The following is a 26,405-nucleotide window of genomic DNA, read 5'->3' on the forward strand; positions in this document are numbered from 1 at the left end:
CTATAGTGCTTTGGGTAATAATGGCATTTTAACAATATTAAGTTTTCCAACCCATGAACATGGGATGTTTTTCCATTTCTTTATGTCTTCTTTAAATTCTGTCAGCTATGTTTTGTGTTCTCAGTGTCAAGTCTTTTAATTCATTGGTTAAATTTATTTCTAAGTATTTTATTCTTTCTGATGCTATTATAAATGGAATCCCCCCTTAATTTCTTTCTTAGATTGTTCATTTTTAGTGTATAGAAATGTAGCTGATTTTTGTGTGTTGATTTTGTATCCTGCAACTTTGCTGCATTTGCTTATTAGCTATACCAGTTTTTAATGTGCGTGCAATCTTTTAAGGTTTTCTAAATATTATGTCATTTATAAACAGATAATTTTACTTCTTTCTTTAAACTTTGTTTGTTTGTTAATCCTTACCCGAGGATATTTTTTCCATTGATTTTTAGAGAGAGTGGAAGGGAGGAGAGAGACAGAGAGAGAAACATCCATGTGAGAGAGACACATCGATTGGTTGCCTCCCACATGCACCTCGACCAGGTCCGGGAATTAAGCCTGCAACCGAGGTACGTGCCCTTGACCAGAATCAAACCCAGGACCCTTCAGCCTGCGGGCCGATGCTCTAACTACTGAGCAAAACCGTCTAGGGCAGTGATGGTGAACCTATGATACACGAACTCATTTTTTTGATTGATTTTTCTTTGTTAAATGGCATTTAATATATAAAATAAGTATCAAAAATATAAATCTTTGTTTTACTATGGTTGCAAATATCAAAAAATTTCTATATGTGACACGGCACCAGAGTTAAGTTAGGGTTTTTCAAAATGCTGACACGCCGAGCTCAAAAGGTTCGCCATCACTAGTCTAGGGCTTTCTTTAAACTTTTGATGACTTTATTTCTTTTTCGTGTCTAATTGCTCTGGCTAGAACTTCCAGAACTATATTGAGTAAAAATGGCAAAAGAGGGCACCCTTGTCTTGTTCCCAATATTAGAGTGAAAATTTCATTCTTTCACCATTGTGTGTGATGTTAGCTGAGGGTTTTTCACATATGGCCTTTGTCATGTTGAGGGAATTTCTTCCTGTTCCTACTTTACTGTTTGTTTTTAATCATGAAAGTGCTGAATTTTATCAAATGCTTTTCTGCATCAATTGAGATGTTTATGTGGTTTTTATTCCTTCATTCTCTTAATGTGGTATATCACACTGATTGATTTTCATAGGTTGAACCATCTTTGAAGTACTAGAATAAATCCTACTTGGTCATGGTGCATAATCCTTTTTAATATGCTGATGAAGTTTTGCATCAAGATTCACAAGAGAGATTGGTCTGTAGTTTTCTTGTTAGTGTCTTTAGTATGACTTTGGTATCTAGGTAATACTAGTCTCATGTAATGAGTTAGGAAATTTTTCCTCTTCTTCAATTTTTGGGGAGAAAGTGAGAAGGATTGATGTTACTTTTTCTTTAGATGTTTGGGAGAATTCATGAGTGAAGCCATTGTGTCCAGGCTGTTTCTTTGTTGGGAGGTTTTTGATTACTGATTCTATCCTCCTTACTAGTTATAGATTTATTTGTACTTTATATTTCTTCATGATTCAATTTTGGTAGATGGTGTATTTCTGGGAATTTGTCCATTCCCTCTAGGTTATGCAATTTGTTGGTACAAATTGTTTATAGTACTCTTATGATCCTTTTTATTTCTATAAGATCAATAGTGATGTTTCTACTTTCATTGTTGATTTTACTAATTTCTGTAAAATAAAAAAAAAAATGATGTTTCTACTTTCATTTCTGATTTTACTCTCTCAGTCTACCTAAATATTTGTCAGCTTTTTTAAGAACCAATTTTTGGCTTGATTTTCTCTATTACTTTTCTGTTCTTAATTTCATTTATCTCTACTTTATTCCCTTTCTTCTGCTAGCTTTGGGTTTAGTTTGCTCTTCTTTTTCTACTTTCTTAAGATGTAAAGTTGGGGTATTATTTGAAAACTTTCTTCTTTTTCAGTGGGTGCATTTACAGCTATGTTTCCCTCTTAGCCCTGCTTTTGCTGCATCTCCCAAGTTTTGGTATGTTGTGCTTTTGTTTTCATTTGACTCAAGGTATTTTCTGATTTTCTTTGTGATTTTTATCTTTGACACATTGATTGTTTAAGAGTATATTGTTTAACTTCCACATATTTGTGACATTTTCAGTTTTCCTTCTGATATTGATTTCCTTCCATATGATTAGAAATTATACTTTATGTGATTTCAATCTTTGAAGGATTCATTAATATTTGTTTTATGGCCTAACATATAGTGTGTCCTAGAGAATATTCCATGTGCGCTTGAGAAAAAATATGTCTATTTTGCTGCTGTTGGGTGGAGTGTTTTATGTGTAAGATACAATTGGTTTGTAGTGTTATTCAAGTCCTCTATTTCCTTATTGATGTTCTCTCTGGTTAATCTATCCATTATTGAATTTGAGTACAGAAGTCTCCATTTATTGCAGTAGAACTGTTTTTCTTCCTTTAAATCTGTCAATGTTTGCTTCATATATTTTTGGGTTCTGATGTTTGACACATATATGAATTGCATGTTTTAAAACTTTATACAAAGGTTTCATTCAGGTGATACCATCCTGTAGATTGCTTTTTATGTTTGAATATACTTTTAGGATTCACCCATGTTGATGTGAAGTGCTATCACTGTTGTGTGTGGGTTTTTTGATTGACTGTACTTTTTCTATATCGTTTGTACCTCTATATACATTTTGAAGTCAGCATGTCAATTTCTACAAAAAAGACACCAACAACCAGACAACAAACCCAAAACATCCTGCTGAGCTTTGATTGGCACTGCATCAAACCTGTCAATCACTTTAGGGGAATAATGACATCACAATATTAGATCTTCCTATTCATGGTATCTCTCTCTATTTAGGCCATCTTTAATTTCTATCAACCATGTTTGTAGTTTTTAGTGTTTAGGTCTTACACATATTTTGTTAAGTTTATTCCTAAGTGTTTCATATTTTCTGATGCTCTTGAAATTGGTATTGTTTTATTTTGTGGTTGCCCCACAGAGGGTGGGGTGGGACCAAACCCACCACCACTCAAAATATGTTTAAATATTGAGACTGATGCAACATACATGTACTAAGAGGCTATTAATTACTCTCAGAATGGGGCCTCCTGGGGAGAGCAGGGCAGGGAGGTACCCATTTTGGTCTGGGATGTCTTGAGTGAAGAGAGGGACAAGTAGCTCTGATTTTTGTTATGTTTGAAAAATAGCACTAATGTGATGATTCCCATATGTAGGTTTGATTTGCATAATTTAAACTTCCCCACTGACAGCCAGGGCAGGAATGCCAGGACTTTCTTATTGACTTGCCCAATATGGAGCCAGAGTGAGGAATGGGGTTTGAAAGCTGTCAGTGGTCGAACATCAAAAATGGATGCAGACTTCTTTATTACATTTAAGTGTTCAGTTGTTCATTAAGAGCATATAAAAAATACAGTTGACTTTCGTGTGTTTAACTTGTACCTTATGACTGTGCTAAATTCACTTATTCCAGTAGCTTTTTAAAAGAATTCCTTGGGAATTTCTATGTAGATAATCATGTCTACAAATAAGGACGTTTATAATTCTTTCTTTCCAATTGGTATGCTTTTTATTTTAACTAACTAACTACTTAAACTTAAATTCCTAGTTTAGAACCTTCATACAAGGTTAAATAAAAGTGGTGAAAATGAACATTCTTCCCTTGTTCCTGATCTCAAGGGGAAAGTTTTCAGTCTTTCACCATTTAGTACAGAGTTAGCTATAGGTATTTCATAGATGCCCTTTATCAGGAAGTTCTCTTTCATTCCTTAAGTAACACAAAGATTTTATAGATTTTGAATATTGCTAAATGATTTATGCATTAAATAAGATGATCATGTGTTTTTTTCTTTTTTGGATTATTAATATCCTATATAATCCTATATAATAAAAGCTTAATATGCTAAGTGTCCGGTTGTACAGTCAGCTGTTCAACCAATCAAAGCATAATATGCTAATGATATGCTAAGGCCGCTCAACTGCTCGCTATGACGTGCACTGACCACCAGGGGGCAGATGCTTCAACTGCTAGGTTAGCTTGCTGCTGGGGTCTGGCCAATTGGGACTGAGTGAGTTGGGCCAGACATGCCCTGGAGCCCTCCCACGTCCCTCCCTGGCCCCAATCGTGCACCAGTGGCGTTTCCTCAGCCTGGCCTGCTCCCTCTCCCAATCCAGGACCCTTTGGGGGATATCAGAGAGCTGGTTTCGGCCCAGTCCCACAGGCCAGGCCGATAGACCCCAGGGCCTCTAGTGATGAAATACAAAGATTGATTGTCAAATGTTGAACCAACCTTGCATTCCTGGGATAAACTCCAGTGGGTTACAATGCATGCTTTTTGTATGTTGCTGGATATTATTTGCTAAAACTTTGTTAAAGAGATTTGCATCTTTGTTCATGATGGATATTAGTCTATAGTTTCCTTTTCTTGTAAAAGCTTTGTCTAGTTTGGTAACAAGATAATGCTGCATTTATTAAGTGAGTTGGGGAGTGTTCTCTACTATTCTGTTTTCTATAAAATTTGTATTATTCCATCGTTAGTGTGTGATAAATTTTACCAATGAAGTTTAGAGTTTTCTTTGTGGGAAGAATTTAAATTATGAACGCTATTTTTTTAAGAGATGTATATAGCTAATTAGGTTATATAGTTTTTCTTGAGTGAGCTTTGATAATCTATCTTTCAAGAAATGTATGCGTATTATCTTATTTATCAAATTTATTGGGGTAAAGTTGTCATAATATTTCTTATACTGTAGAATATGGAATAATATCCTCTCTTTCATTGCTGATGCTGGTAATTTGTGTTATCTCTCTTCTTTGGGAAGGGATTTATTAATTTTATTGTTTTAAAGAACAATAGTTTGGTTTTATTAAGTTTTTATTTTTAAATTTGTTTTCAATTTTATTGATTTCTGCCATTATGTTTATTATTTTCTTCTAATTACTGTGAGATTGACTTTATTTTTTTCTAGTTACTTAAAGATAAAAATATAGATCATCAATTTGAGTTCTGACTTACTAATATAAGCATTTTAATGCTATATATTTCCCTCAAAGCATTGCATTCCCTGTATTCAACATTTTGGTCTGCTGTGTTTTCATTTTCATTCAGTTCAAAAATTTGCACTCTGTCCAGTGTGGCTCTGTTGGTTGGAGGGTTGTCTCTTACACCAAAAGGTGGCAGGTTTAATCCTGGTCAGGGCACACACTCAGTTGTGGGTTTGATCCCTGGTCAGGCATGTGCAGGAGGCAACCAATTGCTGTCTCTCTCTCTCTCCCTCTCTTCCTTTCTCTCTCTAAAATTTTTATTTCTTAAATAGGGATAATCAGTTGCTTAAAAAAAATCTAGCTAATGTTGAAAAAAACCCATAAAAATTTGCTAATTTCTGTAGTGATTTCTTCCTTGACTCAGGTTATTTACAAGTGTATTTAAATTTTACTATTTAGGGATTTTTAGAAATACTTTTATTATTTATTTCTAAATCAAATATTTGGTGGTCAGCGAAAACACTTTGTTTCATTTCAGTTCTTTTAAATTTGTTGAGATTTGTATTATGGCCCAGAATAAGGACTGTTTGGTGATATACATTTGCACTAAACATGTATTCTGCTGTTGTTCAGTAATAACTGTTGATTAGTTGTCAGATTAGTTCATAATGCTGTTCAAATCTTCTATATTCTTACTGATTTTTTCATCTAGATGGGTTTTTTAAAAAGACATTTAGCAATCAACAACATGGGTACAAAAATTCTACATTAAAACCTTTTGTTGGAATGCTTTACATTTCCCACAGAACGAAAACAGAAATAACCGGTTATACAGTTAGTCACAAATAAAGTGCTCGAGTTTTTTGCTCATACACTTCAGTATTGTCTAAAACATGTCTTCTTTGTAGCTGTTAGGTCCTGTCACCACTGTGCTTGGCTGAGTTCACAAATCTATTGTAACCTGTAGTTTCCCTGTCACTTTTCTCGCTCTGCTGTCTTACTAGGCTTTGTTTCCTGGCGGTAATTAAAACCTTCTGCCACTGCCTTAGCTACTGCTGCTGCTGGAACCACCATAGCCACCTTGGTTTCAGTTTGGCAAAGTATTGGTCTCCACCACCACAGGAGACAGAACTTCTCTGCCTCCAAAATTTTCTCCTTCCACGGATCCAAAAGTTGAAGATGGGTTGTTGTAATTGCCAAAATCATTGTAGCTTCCACCATGTCCAGAATTGCTTCCACCATTACCAAAGCCATGATAGCCATCCCCACTGCCACCAACCATATCCACCACCACCACAGCTGCACCAAAGCCACCTCCACCACGAAAGTTTCCTCCACGATCAAGGTTGTCATGCCCACCAAAACCATCTCCGTGACCACCTTCGAAGTTTCCAGAACCACTTCAGCCTCTTTGGCTGGACGACGCACTAGCCATCTCTGGCTTAGACAGGGCTCTCCTTACTTCACAGCGGTGGCCATTCATAGTAGGGTATTTCTGAATGACAATTTTGTCTACAGAGTCACGGTCATCAAAGGTTACAAAAGCAAAGCCTTTCTTCTTGTCACTGCCTCAGTCAGTCATGATTTCAATCACTTCAGTTTTCCCTTACTGCTCAAAATAATCTCTTAAGTGATGTTCTTAAGTGTCTTCTTTAATACCACTGTTAATCTTTTCCGCAGGTAAGTGGGCACCAGGTCTTTGAGAATCTCCTCTTGAGACAGCCCTCTTTGGTTCCACAGCTCTTCCGTCTACCTTGTGTGGCCTTGCATTCATGGCTGCATCCACCTCCTCCGCAGTGGCACACGTACAAGCCCAAAGCTCTGGAGTGCTTGGTGTTTAGATCTCCCTTCACCACGGTCTGTGAGTGGTCCCCACTGCTGAATATGGCTCCTCAGATTCTCAAAGCTCAAACCTCCAGTAAAGAGCCTCTGCAGCTGTCCGGACTCCTCGGGAGACTGTGACTTAGATGTGATAGGGATACTCTAAGGATGCTTATTGCGTACTCGGCAGTGTCCACCAGCAGAAAGGAGTGATCTAATGAGCATATCCCTCGATGTTTTATCTATTACTATGAGGGGAGTATTGAAGTCTCCAAGTGTAATTATGTATTTATTCATTTCTCCTTTCATTGGTATCTAATTTTTGCTTCATGATTTTGGAGTTCTATTGCACACATACATATTTAGAAGTGTTTTGCCTTAGGATAAATTGTCTCCTTTATCATTTTTAGATGTCTTCTAAACCCTGCTAATGTTCTTTGTACTGAAGTCTAGAGCTAATATTGTCACTTTAACTCTTATTTGTGTAGTGCTTCTGTGGTGCATCTTTTTTTCAACTTTCATATTTATTACATGTCTTTATTTTTAAAGTGGGTTTTTTTGTGTGTGTGCACAACATATATTTGAGCCTTGCTTTTTAAAGTCTCATTTGACAGTCTCTGCACTTTAATTGGAATATTTAGATTATTTCCACTTAATGCAGTTATTGATATGGTTGGATTTAAATCTACCGTTTTATTATTGGTTCTTTATTTGTCCCATCTCTTTTTAGTTTATTCTGCCATTATTTTTTTTTAGTTTCAAATGTACAGCCTAGTGGCTAGACTAGACAACTATATATTTTACAAAGTGTTTCCCTGATATTTCTCACCTGGCATCATATATAGTTATTACAGTATTATTGACTACATCCCCTATGCTGTACTTCACATCCCCATGACTATTTTATAACTATCAATCTGAATTTCTAAAACCCTTCACCTTTTTCATGCAGTTCCCTATTCCCCCCTTCCCCTCTGGCAACCATCAACCTGGTCTCTGTGTCTATGAGTCTATTTCTGTTCTGGTTCATTTATATTGTCCTTTAGATTTTACATAAAAGTGAAATCATATGGTATTTGTCTTTCTCCGACTAATTTATTTCACTTAGCATAATACTCTCTAGGTCCATCCATGCTGTTGCAAATGGGAAGATTTCATTCTTTTTTATGGCTGAGTAATATTCCATTGTGTGTGTGTGTGTGTGTGTATGTGTATCACAGTTCTTTTACCCACTCCTCTATTGATGGGCACTTGGGTTGCTTCCATATCTTGGCTATTGTAAATAACCTGCTGCAATGAATCATAAGGGTGCATAAATTCTTTCAAATTAGTGTTTTGGGTTTCTTTGGATATATGTCCAGAAGTTTAATCACTGGATCATAAGGCAGTTTTAGTTTTTTGAGGAAATTTCCTACTGTGTCCCATAGTGGCTGCACCAATCTGCATTCCCACCTGTAGTGCACAAGGGTTCCCATTTCTCCACATCCTCTCCGACACTTGTTTGTGGATGTATTGATGGTGGCTATTCTGACAGGTGTGCGGTGCTATCTCATTGTGGTTTTAATTTGCATCTCTCTGATGATGAGTGACATTGAGCATCTTTTCATATGTCTACTGGACATCTGTATGTCCTTTTTGGAGGAGCATCTATTCAGGTCCTTTGCGCATATTTTAATTGGATTTTAGTTGTATGAGTTCTTTATACATTTTGCATATTAATCCCTTAACAGATGTATCATTGGCAAATATGTTCTCCCATTCAGTGGGTTGTCTTTTCATTTTGTTGACGATTTCCTTTACTGTTCAAAAACTTTTTAGTTTGATATAGTCCCACTTGTTTATTTTTTTTCTTCTCTTTCCTTGCCGGGGAGATATATCAGAAAAAAAAAAATTACAAGAGAAATGTCAGAGATTTTGCTGCCTATTTTTTCTGGTTTCAAGTCTTATATTTAAGTCTTTAATCCATTTTGAGTTTATTCTTATCTATGGTGTAAGAAGGTGGTCTAGTTTTATTTTTTGCCTGTTGCTGTCCAATTTTTGTAACACCATTTATTGAATAGACTGTCTTTTCCCCATTGTACGTTCTTACCTACTTTGTCAACTATTAATTGGCCATATAAGTGTGGGTTTATTTCGGGGCTCTCTATTCTGTTCCATTGAGCTATGTGTCTGTTTTTATGCCAGTACCATCCTGTTTTGATAACAATACCCTTGTAGTATAGTTTGATATCAGGTAGGGTAATACTTTGTTCTTCTTTCTCAAGATTGCTGTGGCTGTTTGGGGTCTTTTGTGGTTCTGTATAAGTTTTTGGATTATTTATTCTAGTTCTGTGAAATATGCCATTATTTTGATAGGAATTGCATTGAATCCATAGATTGCTTTGGGTAGTTATGAACATTTTAATGATGGCAATTCTTCTTATCCATGAGCACAAGTATATGCTTCCATTTACTTATATCTTCTTCAGTTTCTTCAGTGTCTTATAATTTTCTTATTCTTAGTATTTTTGTTTGTTTTAAAATATATTTTTATTGATTTCAGAGAGGAAGGGAGAGGGAGAGATAGAAACATCAATGATGAGGAAGAATCATTGATCAGCTGCCTCCCGCATGCTCCCCACTGGGAATCGAGCCATGTGTCCTTCATTAGAATCAAACCTGGGACCCTTCAGTCTGCAGGCTGATTGCTCTATCCACTGAGCCAAACTAGCTATGGCTATTCTTAGGTATTTTTTTAAATACAATTATACTGGTAAATGGAATTTTTTTTATTTTTTATTTTTAGTTTCCCTTTCTGATAATTCATTATTAGTATATAAAAGTGCAAGTGATTTCTGGATATTAACTTTGTAACCTGCTACTTTACTGAATTTATCAGTTCTAGTTTTGTTTTTTTAATGGAATCTTTAGGGTTATGTTTATACCGTATCATGTCATCTACAAATAATGACAATTTTACTTCTTCCTTGCCAATTTGGATACCTTTTATTTCTTCTTCTTAACTGCTGTGGCTAGGACTTCCAGTACCATATTGAATAAGAATGGTGAAAGCAGATATCCCTGTCTTATTCCTGATCTTAAGGGAAACACTTTTAGTTTTTTGTGCATTGAGTATGATGTTAGCTGTGGGTTTGTCATATGTGGGCTTTATTATATTGAGATATGGTCCCTATATTCCCACTTTGTTGAGAGTTTTTATCATAAATGGGTGCTGGATTTTGTCAGATGCTTTTTCTGCATATATTGATATGATCATATGCTTTTTATCCTTAATTTTGTTTATGTGATGTCACATGTTAATTGATTTGTGGACATTGCACCAACCTTGCATCCCAGGAATAAGTCCCACTTGATCATAATGATTTTTTTTTTAATCCTCACCCGAGGCTATTTTTCCATTGATTTTTAGAGGGAGGGAAAGGCAGAAATATTGATGTTAGAGAAACACATTGTTTGGTTGCATGCCACACGAACCCTAACTAGGCCAGGGCTGGGGAGGGGCCTGCAACCAAGGTACGTGCCCCTGACCGGAATCGAGCCTGGGACCAAGGGTCCGCAGGCTGACTCTCTATCCATTGAGCCAAACTGGCACGGGCTGATCTTTTTAATGTGTTGCTAGGTGCAGTTTGCTAATATTTTTTTAGAATTTTTGCATCTATGTTCATCAGGGATATTGGCCTCTAATTTTCTTTCTTTGTAGTGTCTTCATCTGGATTTGGAATTAGGATGACACTGGCCTCACACAATGAGCTTGGAAGTCTTCGCTCCTCTTGATAGTTTTGGAATAGTTTGAGAAGGATTGGTGTTAGTTCGTTTTTGAATGTTTGATAAAATTCACCTGGAAAAGGGCATGCCTTTTACCCTATCAGGTCATTAGTGTGGAGAGCTGAGTTAACCTAGTGGGAAGTTGAGCTGCTGCCACCTGGGGCTAGTGTGGGGCCTGGAGCGCTGGCAGGTTCTTCTCAGTGCTCCTGCTTCAGACATGGCTTTCAGGAGGCCCTGGTGTCCCTTTCTCTGTGCCTGCAGGAGGGGGCAGTGGGAGTAGGCCTTTCTCTGTACTTTACCTCTTAGCCTGCCTCCAGTGGTAGGCCGCCGCTGGTACTTGGTACAGCCTCCTGGAGGGGCAGGGCATTTATCAGGGTTTTCTTGAGGTTTCTCAGTGCTCCTGTGGCAGCCCTAGTCTCGGGCAGGCTTTTTGTGCCCTGGCCTCATGGTTGGGGCTTTCTCAGAAGTTCTTGTGTCAAAGAGTTCTTGGTGGGCTACCTGGTTCTTTTTACCTCTGCACTGAGCATGCTGGGAAAGGAACCTGCAAAAGCTACTGACATTGCTTGTTTGTTAGAACTTTAGCATTCTCCAGAGTGATCTTTGAAAATAGTCGCTCTGATCCCACCTCAATGAAAAGCTGTCTAGTGTATGCCATGCAACCTCAGGTCACAGGCTTTCAGCTCTACAGTCTAGAGCCCTTCACTCCGACTTTCTATCAGCTACTTATTTAAGTCTTATCTGTCTCCCTGGCCCCAGACCATCAGTTTTGAGGGCAGGTATCTTGTTCTCTGTGTATTGCTAGTGATGAAATGGCTCAGCAACTGTCTTGAAAGGATGAGGAATGAGTGGAAGCCGGGAAAGCCCTTACCTCCCCAGCTCTCCAGTAGGCAGACTCCTGCCCAGCTACAGGTTCATGCACAGGCGTCACAGAGAAGCCTTTCTGGGGGCTCCCCAGGTTTGTGGACAGGCCTCTCTCCTGTGCCCCAGCCCTAGCACAGACCTTGCAGTACTGATAGAACTGTGTGCACCTCTGCTCCCTCCTGGGTCCCCAGGGCAGGGCTATGCTAGCCACGCCTGTCCCACCCAGCCCTGGGCAGACTACTTGGTGAGCCTGCGGAGGCCCTGTGCTGCACCATCTGCATGCTGCATTAAAACATTTAAGGCCTGTTTTTCTGTTGTAGGAAAAGCGAACCCTCTGTGGACATAGAGGACTTGGACTGGAAGCATGTGGTGTGGCCTGCGCGGCTGGAGGCGAGGGCACCTGAGCCCTTGGGGAGTGCAGGGACAGCAGTGGCCGCTGGCCTTCCGTGCTCTGGCCAGTGTGGCCTCCGGGAGTGGAAACGAGTACAGCCACGTGGTGGTGGGTGCGGGCTCTGCGGGCTGTGTGCTGGCTGGACGGCTCACCGAGGACCCTGATAAGCGTGTGCTGCTGTTGGAGGCCGGGCCCAAGGACACGCATGCGGGGAGCAAGCGGCTCTTGTGGAAGATCCACATGCCTGCGGCCCTCGTGGCCAACCTGTGCGATGACAAGTACAACTGGTACTACCACACCGAGCCGCAGGCAGGCATGGACGGCCGCGTGCTGTACTGGCCGCGCGGCCGGGTGTGGGGAGGCTCCTCGTCCCTCAACGCCATGGTCTACATCCGCGGGCACGCCGAGGACTACGACCGCTGGCACCGCCAAGGTGCCACGGACTGGGACTACGCTCACTGCCTGCCCTACTTCCGCAAGGCGCAGTGCCACGAGCTGGGTGCCAGCCGGTACCGCGGCGACCAGGGCCCCCTGCATGTGTCGCGGGGTAAGACCAACCACCCGCTGCACCGGGCATTCCTGGAGGCGGCACAGCAGGCCGGCTACCCCTTCACCGAGGACATGAACGGCTTTCAGCAGGAAGGCTTCGGCTGGATGGACATGACCATCCACAAAGGTAGCGTAAGGTGCCCACCCCCATCTCCCTGGTTCTTCCTTGGAGAAAAAAAATTTACTATTGCAGCCCCTCCCTACTGCTCGCATCATGGTCAGTAAGTGTGGACACCCGGGGCTGGTCTGAGCTGGAGGGGACGTGACACCGTGGGCATCCTCTGGGTCTCTGGCCCCTGAGGGTGTGGATAATGGAGTCGGCTCTCTGGCCAAACAGAGACTTACAGATGGGGAAGCAGGCACAGGACACCCAGGGGGCCCAGGCGGACATGGGTTTCCGTGGACAGGGGCTTTTGGTTTCAGCCGTACTTGGAAGGCAGAGCTTACACAGTCAGGGAAAGACAAATTCCCCCTTTCTCCAGCCCCTTCCCACTCCCCCCCTGGGCAGGGGCGAGGGGCTGTGCCTGAAATCCTCGCTCTGTCCTGCAGGCAAGCGCTGGAGCGCAGCCTGTGCGTACCTGCACCCAGCACTCAGCCGCCCCAACCTCACCGCCGAGACCCGGACGTTTGTGAGCAGGGTGCTGTTTGAAGGCAGCCGCGCAGTGGGCGTGGAGTACATCAAGAACGGCCAGAGCCACAGGGTGAGCCAGGCACCCCCAGGCCTAGGCAGCTCAGATGGCGGGCGGGAATGGGCAGTCGTCATGCTCTGTCTCCATCGGCACTGTGGTGGGGAGTGGGCAGCGGGTGGCAATGGCCTGAAAGGTTGTTCGCAGGGCTTAGCTGGGGGTGGAGGCCAGTTTAGGCACCTGCAGAGCCTGTTGTGCCCCGGATAAGCACCCTGTGAGCCTGTCTGCCGCTCCCCACGGTACCTTCCACACCTCTTTGGAAGTTGATAGGTTATAAGAACCGTAACTGTGCTCATACTCCGTATTTCTGCACCGTGCTTTTCCCACTTAGCAGTGTGCCAGGATGTCCTGCAGCCCACTGCTCGCTTTATGGAAACCGCTCATTCGAATGCGGTTTCTCATTTCAGTCCCACGGTCCTGTTTTTAAGACCATCATTACGAACTGGCGGTCGCTGAGTATTTGAGTATAATCATGATTTATTTATCTATGAGTGCCTGCGAGAGCCGAACAGGTGGGGAGCTTTCACACAGCACCCTGGGCATCCTCTTCCCAGGCCGAGGCCACGCTCTCAGGTTCTGTCTGCCTTTGGGAAGGGAAGTGTGACCTGCTGGGCCCGCTGCCTCTTCCAGGCTTACGCCAGCAAGGAGGTGATTCTGAGTGGAGGTGCCATCAACTCCCCGCAGCTGCTCATGCTTTCTGGCGTCGGCAACGCAGATGACCTCAAGAAGCTGGGCATCCCCGTGGTGTGCCACCTTCCAGGTGAGTTTCCTCCTCCACTGCTCCTGGAGGGGGTCTCTGCTAAACAGAACGGTTTATTGTATTTTATTAGTATGGACTGGGGAGGGGACAGGAGTCGGTGCTTTTCAGAACTGTCCCACTTCTCATGGGCCTGAAGGTCCCCTGGGACCCCAGGTCTTTGGGTGCTCTCCTCCCGTCCCTGGCCATCCTATCCCACTGAGAGGCGAGGCCCCGTGGCAGGGAGCATCTGCCCGTAAAGCCTCCTGGGCCAGGCTCAGCAGGTCACCAGGGCAGCTCTGTGCTGAGGGGTCCAGGCCTCTGTGCTTTCCATCCTCAGTCCTCCCCACTTGCTCTGATGTTAAAGATGCTAACTCAGTGCTCCTGGGTATGCTTCTCACATGAAGACAGTTCTCCAGGCCTGAAATTTATTTTACAAACTGTCTTTGATGCCCTTTGGGGCCTGTCCCTTTTGCCCTCTCTTATAACCCACGCTCCCAGAGGCCTGGCCGTTCTGCATTGAGGCTTCCTCCTAAGGGGTCTGTGAAAGTGCTGGGCCATGAGTGACCTGCCCAGCATCCCCTGGAGCTTGGATGAGCTCATGCAGGTCTGCACAGCATGAGGGGGCCTGCTTCCCCCGGCAAGGGGTGAGGCTGGGGCTGTCAGCCGTTCAGTGACAGCTTCCTGAGCAGTACCTGCTGCACACGTGGGCCCTGCCCTCAGGGAGGGTGCTGCTTGGCAGGAAGGCAACTGGATGGGTGGCTTTGGCAACATCGGAGAGGGCTGGACTTGGCCAGGAGTGCGGAACGGTGTCCCTGGGAGGTGACCCGGCGCCTGAGCAGGAACTGGCCTGCAGATAAATGGGTAGGGGAGAAGTTTTCAAAACCAGGGGGATGTTGAGAGGTCAGCTAAGCTCCCCTTGGTAGCCATTGCTCCTCACCACTCCCTCCTATTTCAGGAGTTGGTCAGAACCTGCAAGACCACCTGGAGATATACATCCAGCAGGCATGCACCCGTCCCATCACCCTCCACGCAGCGCAGAAGCCCCTGAGGAAGGTCCGGATTGGTCTGGAGTGGCTCTGGCAGTTCACAGGTTGGTAGACATGGTCTGTGGGCATCGTGAGGTGCTGAGCAAGGGCTCTGGCACAGATTGCTGGTTTGAAGCTGAGCTCTGCCATTGGCCTCAGCTCTTTGAGCCTCAGCTTTCCCATCTGAAAAATGGGATACACAGTTCCTGCCTGATGGGCTGGTGTGAGGACCAGACTCAGTAGCACAGGGCCTGACCTGGGGGAGACTCCTCAAGGGCTAGGTGCTGCTCTTCCCTGCAGATGGACGGGGATGGCCGTGTGCTGGACACCATGAGGTGGCCAAGGAGCCAGGAGAAAGGGCACTTGGTGCTGGACTATAGAGCCAGCACCCATTGCTTAGTTAGAAAACAAATGGAGAAAGTAGAGGAGAACCACGATGGTGGCATAGGTAAAGGTGGCACTCGCCGCTCCCACAGCCACATCAGAATTACAACTGAAATACAGAACACCACTCAGAACCGCCCGAAAGCCGGCCGAGGGAAGTCCTGCAACTAGAGAAGTAAAGAAAACAGCACAGGGAGGCTGGTAGGAGGGGCGGAGGCACGGAACGCTGGTCTGACACCCATGTGTGGCGCCTTTTTTCAATTGGGGGGAATAGCTCAGCTGCAGAGGTCTCCCGTGAGGAGCAGGGGGTCCCAGCCCCATACCAGACCCCCAGCCCAGGGTTCCAGAGCTGGGAAGAGAAGCCCCCTGTAACTTTGGGCTGTAAAAACCAGCGGGGATTGTGGCTGAGTGACAAGGAGGCAATTCCTCTTAAAGGGCCAGCACATGAACTTACACAGACTTGCTCCATCTGAGCTTGGTGCTGGGGCAGCAGCTCTTGGGGAGCCAGGGACTTATGGGGAAGAACTGGATTGCCTAGTCTCTGAGCAAGAACTCAGGGGTGCTCGCAGGGGTCACTGTTCCTGTGCTAAGACCTCCCGTTGCAGAGCTGACTGGCAGTAATATCTGAGTTTCCATCAGCTTAGCCAACATCGTTTGTTCTGCCCTGGTGATTCCCTGAGACCCCGCCACATCCAATTTGCAGCAGCTTTTCCATATGAATGGCCTGTCTGTCCTGGCTCAGGCATCAGACTTTTCTAAAATCTCTCAAGCAAGCAAGAGCTGGTGTCAGCGTGCCCAGTACCTATCCATAAGAGGCCCAAGACAGTGTGGCCTCACCTGGGCACTTCCGGACCCAACACAAGTGGCGGCCACCTGTAGGTCGCTCTGTGGCTCTTGCAAGGTGGCCCCAGGCAGCGGCTGACTTTGCACCTTTCGGGAGACCCCAGAGCCAGTGCACCCACTGGACAGCTTCAGACCATGCCAGGCTATAACTACACACCCACAAGCAGCACACTCACGGGCACACAGTGAGCACCAAAGTCCCTCTGAAGCAAGTCCTGCTCCATAGGGCTGTCTCCTGCACAGCAGCTCTCCCACTGCAGTCACAGCTGATCCTCACAGCCAGTTGGCCAACAGCAATTAAGACTCAACTACAAGACTAGGTGCACCCCTTGTGGGCTGTGTGCACAAGGTGCCCAGCTCAGGTGACGGGAGGCTGAGCCACTGGGCCCTACAGGACACCTATTGGACAAGGCCACTCTGCCAGTTCCAGGAGAAGAGTAGCTTTACCTAATACATAGAAACAAACACAGGGAAGCCGCCAAAATGCAGAGACAAAGAAACGTGTCACAAATAAAAGAACAGAAGAAATCTCCAGAAAAAAAACTAAATGAAGTGGAAGCAAGCAAACTACTAGGTACCATCAGTCGCATTTATGGGGGCGCTGGAAGCATAAGAGAGAGCAAGATACTGTAACCTATTTGAAAAAATGACAGAAAACTTCCCTTACCTGGTGGAAGTAATAGACTTACAGGTCCAGGAAGTGCAGAGAGTCCTAACCAAGAGGAACCCGAAGAGGCCCACACCAAGACACATCATAATTAAATTGCCAAGGGTTAAAGACAAAGAGAGAATCTTAAAAGCAGCGAGAGGAAAACAGCAAAAGCAGAAAAAAGATAAATCCATATCTTTCAACAATTGAGTCTGAAAAGAAAAATAAATGAACAAAGAATCTAATGAATAAAATAGACTCAGAGGCATGGAAACAGGGAGCAGACTGACAAATCTGGGGCAGTGGAGATTAACCAAAGAACTTAATATGCATATATGCATTACCTACGGACACAGATAATACGGCGGTGAAGGCTTGGGGCAGGGGAGGAACTGGATAGAGGGGAACATCTGTAATACTCTCAACAATAACGATTTAAAGAAAAATAAAAGTAGAAAAAAACCAAAAACAAATGGAAAATGCTGAATTTCCGTAACTCTGAGTTTGGCCAGGAAATGGTGCTTTGAAATCCTATTCATTCACTCAGCACCTGTTCCTCACAAACTTACTGAGTGCTAGAGGATGAGAAGTCCCAGGAAGGCACGTATCCTCCGGCAGTTTGCACTCGGATGGGGACAATGGAAAGAATCGTGTAACCATGCTCAATGTTAAGTTCTGTGAGAGAAAGACCAGGGGATCTGAGAGGCAGGAAGAGTACGTGCAAAGGCGCCTGGACTAGGCATCTCATTAGTTGGGCCAGAGACTGCAACACGTGGTGGGAGGTTAGAGGGGAGAGGGCTCGGTCACGAGGAGTACAGGACAGGCCAGGTTAGGGTTACCTGTGGGACACGAGGCCTCACAGTTCAGTCTCAGTGGTGGAGTTGGGGGGAGAGGCAAAGCTGAAGACTCGACAGGTAGACAGGCAGCTGACATTGGAAGCTGTGGTGCCAGTGATCCCACCTGCGGGGAGAGGAAGGACAGGTAGGAGCACCGGGGGCCTGAGGCCGGCCCACATGCCCTGCTCTGACTGACTGCTCTGCCAATCCTCAGGGGATGGAGCCACGGCCCACCTGGAAACAGGTGGGTTCATCAGGAGCCGGCCTGGGGTCTCCCACCCAGACATCCAGTTCCACTTCCTGCCATCCCAAGTGATTGACCACGGGCGTGTCCCCACCCAGGAGGAGGCTTACCAGGTGAGCAGACAGTCTCATCTTTTCCATCTTCCCCCCTGCAGCGGGGCCTTCAGGGTGGGGAGTGCACAAGCCTGTGCCCCGCCCTGCAGCTGCTCATTACGTCTCAGCTTAGGGCAGATGCTCTTAGTACTGAGCACTAGCAATGGACCAATGGCACCAACTCTGCCCAGGGCTTGCCAGCTCCTGAAAATTTTGGCCATTCAGTTATAGAGGCAGGAGTGATTCATCAAGGTGGTTGTTTTTAATCACTGTGGAGGGTGGGCAGGTAAGATGCAGGCAGATGCTAAAATATAGCTGCTTTTAATTGACTTTGGCTGTAGAGGCCCACCCCCAGGAAACCTGGGACCTCTCTAAACTGAGTTGGGGGGCTGATGGAAGTGACTGCTCCCTCTGGATTCACCTAGGTGCATGTGGGGACCATGCGGGGCACGAGTGTGGGCTGGCTCAAACTGAGAAGTGCCAACCCCCAGGACCACCCTGTGCTGCAACCCAACTACTTGTCCACAGGTAACTCCCCAGCCACCTTTGTGTGCCCCAGGCCTGCGCCTGCTGGTCACTGTCTGAACGACTGCCTTTATGGGTTTGTTCCTGAACCACATTTTCTGAGACACAAGTCACTCTCTGTCTTCCCTCCGCCCCATCATTCTAGGCCAGAGGTCCTCAAACTTTTTAAACAGGGGTCCAGTTCACTGTCCCTCAGACATTCCACACATGCGCACTGCGGGCCCGGACGAGTCGGCTGCTAAGCAGGACAGGCAGCGGCGGCAAAAACACCTGGCGGGCCGGATAAATGTTTTCGGCAGGCCGCATGTGGCCCGCGGACCGTCGTTTGAGGACCCCTGTTCTAGTCTGTACATTTGCACACCCTGCTATGTGGTGCCCGGGGTCCCTTGAAGTAACCACATGAGGAGAGATGTGCAGTTTTCAAAGCAACCTACCGGAGGTTCAAGGCGGCGGCCTGGCTGTGTACACACAGCTCACAGAGCACTTTTCCTGCTGTGACTGAACATCCTTCAAAAGCGAATTCTATTCCCCGGCCTGCCTCTCTGCACACAGCAGAGATGACGGCTCCCCACCCGGCAGGTTATGCCCAGTAATAACGTGTGGGGCCCTCACAGCCACGCGGTGGCAGAGGCAAGGCGTGAGGTCTGATTCCTAACATGCAGATCAAATCCAGATCCCCCATTCACATCCGGGGCCTCTGAGGCAAGCTGTGTCCGTCTCGCATGTTCTCTGTTTGGGCTTCATGGGACTCTGCTTGGTTGCACGTCACCGCCTGTGGGGAGGGCAGGAACTGGATAGGCCCCAAGCAGCCTGGTGGCCGGGACCTTCGCGTCCTGACCGGTCTCCCCTCGGGCAGCTGACTGAGCCTCTCCCGGCCCAGAGTCTGCCTGCGAGGCCAGCATGGTGAGAGGATGCTCACCTGTGTCTTCTCCTCCACAGAAGCCGACATTCACGATTTCCGTAATTGTGTGAAGCTGACCAGAGAAATTTTTGCCCAGGAAGCCCTGGCACCGTTCCGGGGAAAAGAGCTCCAGCCAGGAAGCCACGTGCAGTCCGATGAAGAGATAGACGCCTTTGTGCGGGCGAAAGCCGACAGCGCCTACCACCCCTCGTGCACCTGCAAGATGGGCCAGCCCTCCGACCCCACCGCCGTGGTGGATCCGCAGACCAGGGTGATCGGGGTGGAAAACCTCAGGGTGGTCGACGCATCCATCATGCCCAGCGTGGTCAGCGGCAACCTGAACGCCCCCACGATCATGATCGCAGAGAAAGCAGCTGACATCATCAGGGGGCGGCCTGCACTCTGCGACAAGGACGTCCCTGTGTACAAACCCAGGACCCTGGCCACCCAGCGTTGAGGCAGTCACTGCCTGGGAAGCCCCCCACCCAGCCAAAAGAGCCCTTGCTCCAAATGCTCTTTCCTGAAACTCTCTAGAATGTTAGGGTTCAATGGCAGAGAACTGGACAATTTCTTAAGAAGTGAGACCAGTCCGGTCAGTGAGCCAGGCTCCTCTCTCCTTGCCTTGTGCTGTGGGCCTTTGGGGAAAGGCCAGCATTCTGGCAGGAGGCCCGTGGAAGACTCGGCTCCTACCTGGGTCCCCTCCAACCTGGGGGCCTGCTGCCTTCCTCCTTCCTGGTGGGGCTGGAGGAAAGTGTCCTCTCCCAGGCCCCCCTCTGAAGGCAGGCCCCTCAGAGAGCAGGCTTTGTGCAGAGGCTGGGTGCTGTCTGCTCCGAGGGGGCACCCCCACCTTGGGCTGAGCTGTGGCTGAGACCAGGAGTCCTGCCGACGTTAGGGGGTGCAGCCTGGACTTGTGCCTGAGCCTGCAGTGCCCGTCCAGAGGGAGTGCTGCCTGCGGGGTGAGGTGAGGGACAGCACCAGCCTCTCCACTCTCCTCGGCTCCCTGATCTCACCCCCAGAGGGAGGCACGAGCTGGTGCTCAGAGGGGCCAGCAGCCCCCTGCCTGGTTCTTACTGAACACAGTCAGCCTGACGAGAGGATTTCTGGGTCTTATTCAAGGAGAGAAGTGTCTGCAAAGACCCCTCGCCACTACAGGTTTCACGACTTTGCATTTTAGACAGTTTCTTGTTACCAGGAAACCTGGAACCCAGAGCAAACCCCACATACCAGACCTCGCTCCATGCCAGGCCGCGAAGACACTTTCCCCCGGCGCTGGGCAAGGCCGGCTCATTCTCATTCTCCAGGTGTCCGCGGGAACAGAGCAGGACGGGCTGCAACGGACCGAAAAGGCGGTCAGTAAAACTGTGCGGCCTGGTCCTGCAAAAATGCGATTGAGAGAGAAAAGGAAATGGTCAGATTTGAGTTTGGGGTGGAGGGAAGAAAATCAGATACAGGCAGCATTGAAAACAGTCCTTTGATCTTTAAATTTCTCCTAATTCAATAATGTAATCCAATAATTTATTTTGAACTGAGGTATCTTTTCCAGACTGTTCTTACAAGGTAATAAACTAAATGCATTTTTGATTTGATTGTTTTTAAAGTTATTCAAAGCCACAGTCTGTGGCAGGGAACAAAAGAATTGCTATGTGGACGTCTGCCTTGCTGGCCCAGAATAAGGGAGGGAGGGAAACGGGACATTCCGGCTTCTCCCAGGACCAGAGTGGACGGAGGTGGCTTGGAGGCCTGACAGCCACATGTGTGTTTCTGAGAAAGACCTAGAAAGGCCGGAGGAAGAAAACCCCCTCTCCTTCCGTTAAGTTGTACCTGTGTCCTGCTTTATTTTCTGTTCCACGCAAGGGTCAGGGAAGAAAATTCTACATCTGCCACGAGATTTCTCCTAGAGAGGCTGCCGCCGTGGGGTCTGGGAGCCACCTGCAGGGGCGAAGGAGCAGCAGGAGTGCGGGTGCGGGTGCCAGCCCACTGCTCCGAAGGCCAAGAAGAACAAGTTAGGTGCGTGGGGTCCGGGTGACGGCACTGACCTCGGTGCTGGTATGGCAGGTGCACGGCCATTCCGTGCTGCCATCGTGTGTTCTGGGGATGGTCCCATCTCCAAGACAGTGGCTTGTTGCTACCGTGGCTGTGCTGTAAGTTAAGCAAATAACACATCCGCAGCCCCCTTCCCACTCTTGCATTCAGGGCCTTGTTCCTACGACCCCACAGTTTAGCCACCGCAGAAATAAGTTTCAAAAGAGAAGACTGAGAGTCACATGTCAGAAACCCACAGGGGTTCAGACCGGGGATGGACTATTCTGACTTAGAGCAGCGTCCCCTGGGTTCCGACAGCCGAGCGCTGTGGCCGTCGGGACAGAGTGAGCAGCGGCCACGTCACAACCACCAGGCTGCCTGCAAGTTCCACTGCCACGGGGACCGTGCCGCCTGAGGGAGGGCTGTTGTCTGAGGAAGCCAGAGGGGCAGAAGGTGCTGACCGGAGGTGGGGCGAGGAGCCAGCCAGGCTGCTGCAGAGGCTGGGCCGCACTGAGCCCCCAGACCTGCCCCTCAGTCTCGCCTGCCCCCCAAAGTTCCCAGGAGACAAGGTGTATCGTTTTAGAGAAATAAAGGCTTTTTAACAAAGGACAGCGTAGCTGGAGGCTGTTTTGAGTGGGGGTAGACTGCCCATTAAACCCCTGAGCAAAAGCCTGCAGAAGCTAAAAAAAGTGAATGTAATTGACAAAAAATGGTTGAAAAGCATAAAAGCTGCGTTTGTGTCCAGGGTCCAGGCTCAGGAGCGCTGACCCCTCTGGAGAAGCCTGTGCTTAGGCCGATGAATCAGCAGACGGTCTTCCTGACCGAACGAGGGCTGACACGCGCGTAGGAGCAGCTGTCCGGGGAACGACCTCCTTTTCCCAGCGCCCCAGCAAGAACCGGCATTTCCACACATTCAGGCAGATGCTCCTCTCCAGCCAAACCACGTCCCTCCACCCACAGGTCACTTCCCATTTCCACTGATCAACTCAACATCCGCTCTAACACCCAGATCTGTTTCTCTTAAAAATCAGGGGAAAAACCACACAAGCTCTTCACTGGCCGGTCTCGAGACCCAGGCAGTCCTCTCATTTCGTCTCCTGTCACCGTCCTCAAGACCACACTCCACTTGTCCCCATGGTGGAAGCAAGGGCCCCAGGCCTGTCCTCAGTCTCGCCTGCCCTCAGAGTCCCCAGGCGACGAGACATATCATCGTAGAGAAGTAAAAACGTTTCCACAAACGAAAGCGTAGCTGGAGTCTGCTGAGCTGGGTCGTCGCGTAAAGGAGCCGGAGCTGTGCGTGACCATTTTTTAGAACAAATTGACTGACCGCCCGTCATAACAATAAAAACCTTTGTAGAAAAGCAGATGCTTGGCAAAGACACTTACTCCCATGGTGTGGCCTATTAGAGCAACAGCAACATGAAATAAGCGGCCCTGGTTTCTTTCACCTGCATGGGGTCAGCAATAAAGGCGGCTTGTCCAGCAGGTCAAGCCCACACTGTGCACCAGCCTTGGGCTAAGGCCGCAACATCTTGGAATCGACCTGCGAAGCACCATCCGGCCAAGTCCGGATGGAAACCACGGAGACAGTTGTTAACGAGGCTCCTGCCTGCTGATAGTTACGTCAGAGCTGCCGTACCCATTTTGTGATACTATGAAAAACACAGGTTAAAGAAACTAAAGACTACTCCCGGGGACACAGCAAAGTGATTTTTTTTTTTTTAGGGGACGGAAGGGGAACCAAAAGAAAAGACTTTTAATCATAAAACTTTCCTAAAACAAAGGGGGAAAAAAACATGCTCTACAACTTCAAATTTTTCTTACAAAGAAAAATTTAATGTTAGGTGAGAGGTTGAACCAGGCTTAAAGCAGACAGAGATTAGGAGTGCTGCAGCCCATAAAAATGCCCATTTTTAAGTACTGACTGGAAAACATCATTGCCTATCCCAGAAGAGTCAGTCCTGGTAGACAGTGTTGGACCGGTGATGGTAAGCCACACAATAAGACCAATACCTAAGAGAGAAACAGAGTCCGAGGAGATGGTAACAGTGGTTTAGCCCTTTAGGAGAAACAGTGCTCTCTGCAGCTGGTATCAAGTTACCATAGGCATCGACGGAGCGACGAGAATAAGAAAAGAATCTACACAATTACAGAACTGCCCCCACAGAGTGCCCGCCCCTTTCAAGCTCTCACTGGCAAACGCCAGCTCTTTGCAAGGAGAGCTCCCAAATACAATAAAATTATTACGCAATTTTCTTCTGAAGAACATTTTACATTTAATAAAAAAAGGATTTACGTCAAGAAATAATCATTTACAAACCTTGAAGAGTTTTTTGCCTGGATCTGGAGTAAGAATGTCTTAAGAAGAGGTTTGTAAGGTCTTTATAACAAAGTATTGTTATTTACAAAAAAAGAAAATCCACATTAACAGGATGTCTATTTAATATTTAAAAATTTTGAACCCCCAAATTGCTACCTGTTTGTTTTGTTTTGTTTTTGACTGCAGAGAATCCTTGCCAAGGTAACTCGACAAAGTCAGCATTATTCCGTGAACAGAAAAGGAAGCCTTGACGGGTCTAGCGATCCCAAAGTGGGTTTTCTCGGGAAGTACAATCGCAGTGGGAGTGCATTCTAGTGAAAACGTCAGCCCTCATTCAGTTGCATATAAAAGCCCTCGGAGAGAACACACAGTACAGCAATGTTTTGTAAAAAGGCAACGATACTATTTGTCCAGACCCCGATCTTCTAACCCTCTGAGGATCGCGTCACTTTGCTTCCTTCACCCCCCACCCCCAGCATTCCTTACTAGTATTTCCTAAGACAAGCAGCCTCCCCTTTCCCAGGGGACACGAGCAGAGGGACTTCGTTCACCTGTAAGAGCGTTCTGTGTGGCCAGGTGAGCAAACCCACCACGAGGAAAGCCACGGGGTCGGTCTTGTCCTGCACTAACGGGGAAGGGGTGAAAGGAACACCGCCCCTGGTGGAGCAGAAGGCACCCTCTCCAGTCCCAGCACTCTTGCCCAGGGAGAAGACCGCCAAGAGTCATCGGGTGTAGCTTCTAGGGACTCAAAATACTTTAGAAAAATCTATATAGTGTCAAGTTCTTCTGAACTTAACATTTCACCCCCCAAAAGATTTTTCACTGAATAAATGAGAATTGGCTCAATTTCTCCTACTTCCGTGTAGTCTGAGTAAAAATACCAATGATTTCTAGATTTCAGTGGGGGGAACTACAATTATTAGGACCCATGGATATTGCTGCAGTTCAAATACGATACAATAATTACAAAATATAGACCATCTCTTTACAAATACAAATGATCGTATATTACAAGTCATGTACAGTAAGTCTAGGTTTTAAACAAACTAGCGTATCTAAGTTGACCTGGCTGCGAGTGCATTAGGATTCCAGTTTACGGCTGCCCTTGGCCTGACAGTCAGAAACCGACCATCTGCGCGGTGCGCTCCCGTGCAAACTGGTGTCACGGGACAGAAAACCTTGCCTGGGAGGTCCTGCTTCCCTCTGCGGAGGACGGCTGGTGGGTAGCCCTGACTGACTGTGTTTCAGAACAGGAGCCAGGAAGCAGGGTGTCTGGGAGGGAGATGCTGGGCCCAGTGAATGTCTGATATGCTAGACCGATGGCTGAGGTAATGACACAGGTACGGTGATCGTCATCACCTTTAACCTTCCCCACCGTGCCTGTGGGCGGTGGGCGTGGGCAAGTGCCCCGCATGGGCTGTGAACAAGAGGGCAGGCTTGCCCGGCGCCCGTCCTCCGTGCGTGGGCGGGACCTGCTGTCCCCGCAGCTGGGGCTCAGCTCTGAGCACAGCTGTTCCCTACAGGTTTATGGCTTCCTTGAGGCATGACATCACCTGCACAAAAGTCTAATTAAACACGGACTTCACACTAGTGCCTAAACTTTCCTAACTATGAGGCACTTTTTCCCTGGCCCTCGGGCACCTCACCTGAGGGCAGAGCTAGTCCCCGCCCCCCGCCTGGGGGCTACAGGGTGGTGATGCAGATCATTTCATCTGCTAGGTCCTCCTCCTCCCTCCCCAGGTCTGGCTCTTCGTCACTGTAACCTGGCCCGAAGTCCTGGAGCTCGTAGTCCTGGCGGCTCGCGTCGGGGCTCACGTCCCCGTTAGCCCCGGGGTGCACGGTCCCATTCAGCAGGTGGCTGGCTGCACTCTCCATCTCGTCGATGGTTAGGTCACAGGCGTCGGCAATTTCATGTTTTGTCGCCGACACAAATTTTGGGTCCCTTGCATAGCGTCCTAAGCCTTCGGAGATCAGGACCTGCGCAGGAAAGAGGATGACGGCATGAACGGGCTGAAAAGCTTTGCGGGGGACAAGGACAGAAAACCCACCTCAAGCACAACGGCACCGCGCGGCCAGCTGTGCTCGCCAGATCTCGTGCATGGTAACTACATGTCAGTGGACATGGCTTAGGCTTTGAAATATCACGAAGCTCAGAAACTATACAATTCAGTGGTTCTCAACCTTCTGGCCCTTTAAATACAGTTCCTCATGTTGTGACCCAACCATAAAGTTATTTTCGTTGCTACTTCATAACTGTAATCTTGCTACTGTTGTGAATCGTAATGTAAATATCTGATATGCAGGATGGTCTTAGGCGACCCCTGTGAAAGGGTCATTCGACCGCCAAAGGGGTCGCGACCCACAGGTTGAGAACCGCTGCTATACATAGCCTAACAAGAATGAAACCCACCGGGGAAGACAAGACTCTCTTAGTGTCAACGGGTAACAGTCGCAGGAACAGCACATGTGACCCCAGGGACAGCTGTTTATGGGGCTCGGCAGTGACGGGTCTACCAGTGATGGCGAACCTATGACACGCGTGTCAGAGGTGACACGTGAACTCATTTTTTTGGTTGATTTTCCTTTGTTAAATGGCATTTAAATATCAAAAATATACATCTTTGTTTTACTATGGTTGCAAATATCAAAAAATTTCTATATGTGACACAGCACCAGAGTTA

General features: G+C 46.9%; 2 protein-coding genes, 1 long non-coding RNA gene and 1 pseudogene across 6 annotated transcripts in view; 1 reads left to right on the top strand and 3 right to left on the bottom strand.

Moving 5' to 3' along the window:
• CHDH (choline dehydrogenase) overlaps positions 1-20,968 on the top strand; it is a 32,307-nt gene extending 11,339 nt beyond the window's left edge. For all 4 annotated transcript variants that reach the window (XM_036331894.1, XM_036331891.1, XM_036331892.1 and 1 more), the window contains exons 3-9: positions 11,839-12,585; positions 13,008-13,159; positions 13,775-13,904; positions 14,839-14,973; positions 17,835-17,977; positions 18,382-18,484; positions 19,421-20,968. In XM_036331894.1, the coding sequence (XP_036187787.1) occupies positions 11,883-12,585; positions 13,008-13,159; positions 13,775-13,904; positions 14,839-14,973; positions 17,835-17,977; positions 18,382-18,484; positions 19,421-19,839 (1,785 nt within the window). In that variant the 5' untranslated portion in view covers positions 11,839-11,882 and the 3' untranslated portion in view covers positions 19,840-20,968. The remainder of the gene's footprint in view (positions 1-11,838; positions 12,586-13,007; positions 13,160-13,774; positions 13,905-14,838; positions 14,974-17,834; positions 17,978-18,381; positions 18,485-19,420) is intronic.
• LOC118668584 lies at positions 6,159-7,840 on the bottom strand (annotated as a pseudogene).
• On the bottom strand, positions 13,604-19,327 carry LOC118667979. Its single transcript, XR_004971473.1, has 5 exons — positions 18,916-19,327; positions 17,975-18,160; positions 17,624-17,744; positions 14,576-14,730; positions 13,604-13,943 (listed from the first exon to the last, which is right to left on the bottom strand). It is a non-coding gene; the product is annotated as an uncharacterized LOC118667979 (long non-coding RNA).
• A 2,581-nt stretch (positions 20,969-23,549) lies between the features above and the next one.
• Positions 23,550-26,405, bottom strand: part of CACNA1D (calcium voltage-gated channel subunit alpha1 D) — a 105,282-nt gene continuing 102,426 nt past the window's right edge. Inside the window, 1 exon segment of the mRNA XM_036331883.1 lies at positions 23,550-25,701. Coding sequence (XP_036187776.1) covers positions 25,408-25,701 — 294 coding nt within the window. The 3' untranslated portion in view covers positions 23,550-25,407.

The sequence above is a fragment of the Myotis myotis genome, unplaced genomic scaffold (assembly GCF_014108235.1).
Source record: "Myotis myotis isolate mMyoMyo1 unplaced genomic scaffold, mMyoMyo1.p scaffold_m19_p_13, whole genome shotgun sequence".
Taxonomy (NCBI): Eukaryota; Metazoa; Chordata; class Mammalia; order Chiroptera; family Vespertilionidae; genus Myotis; species Myotis myotis.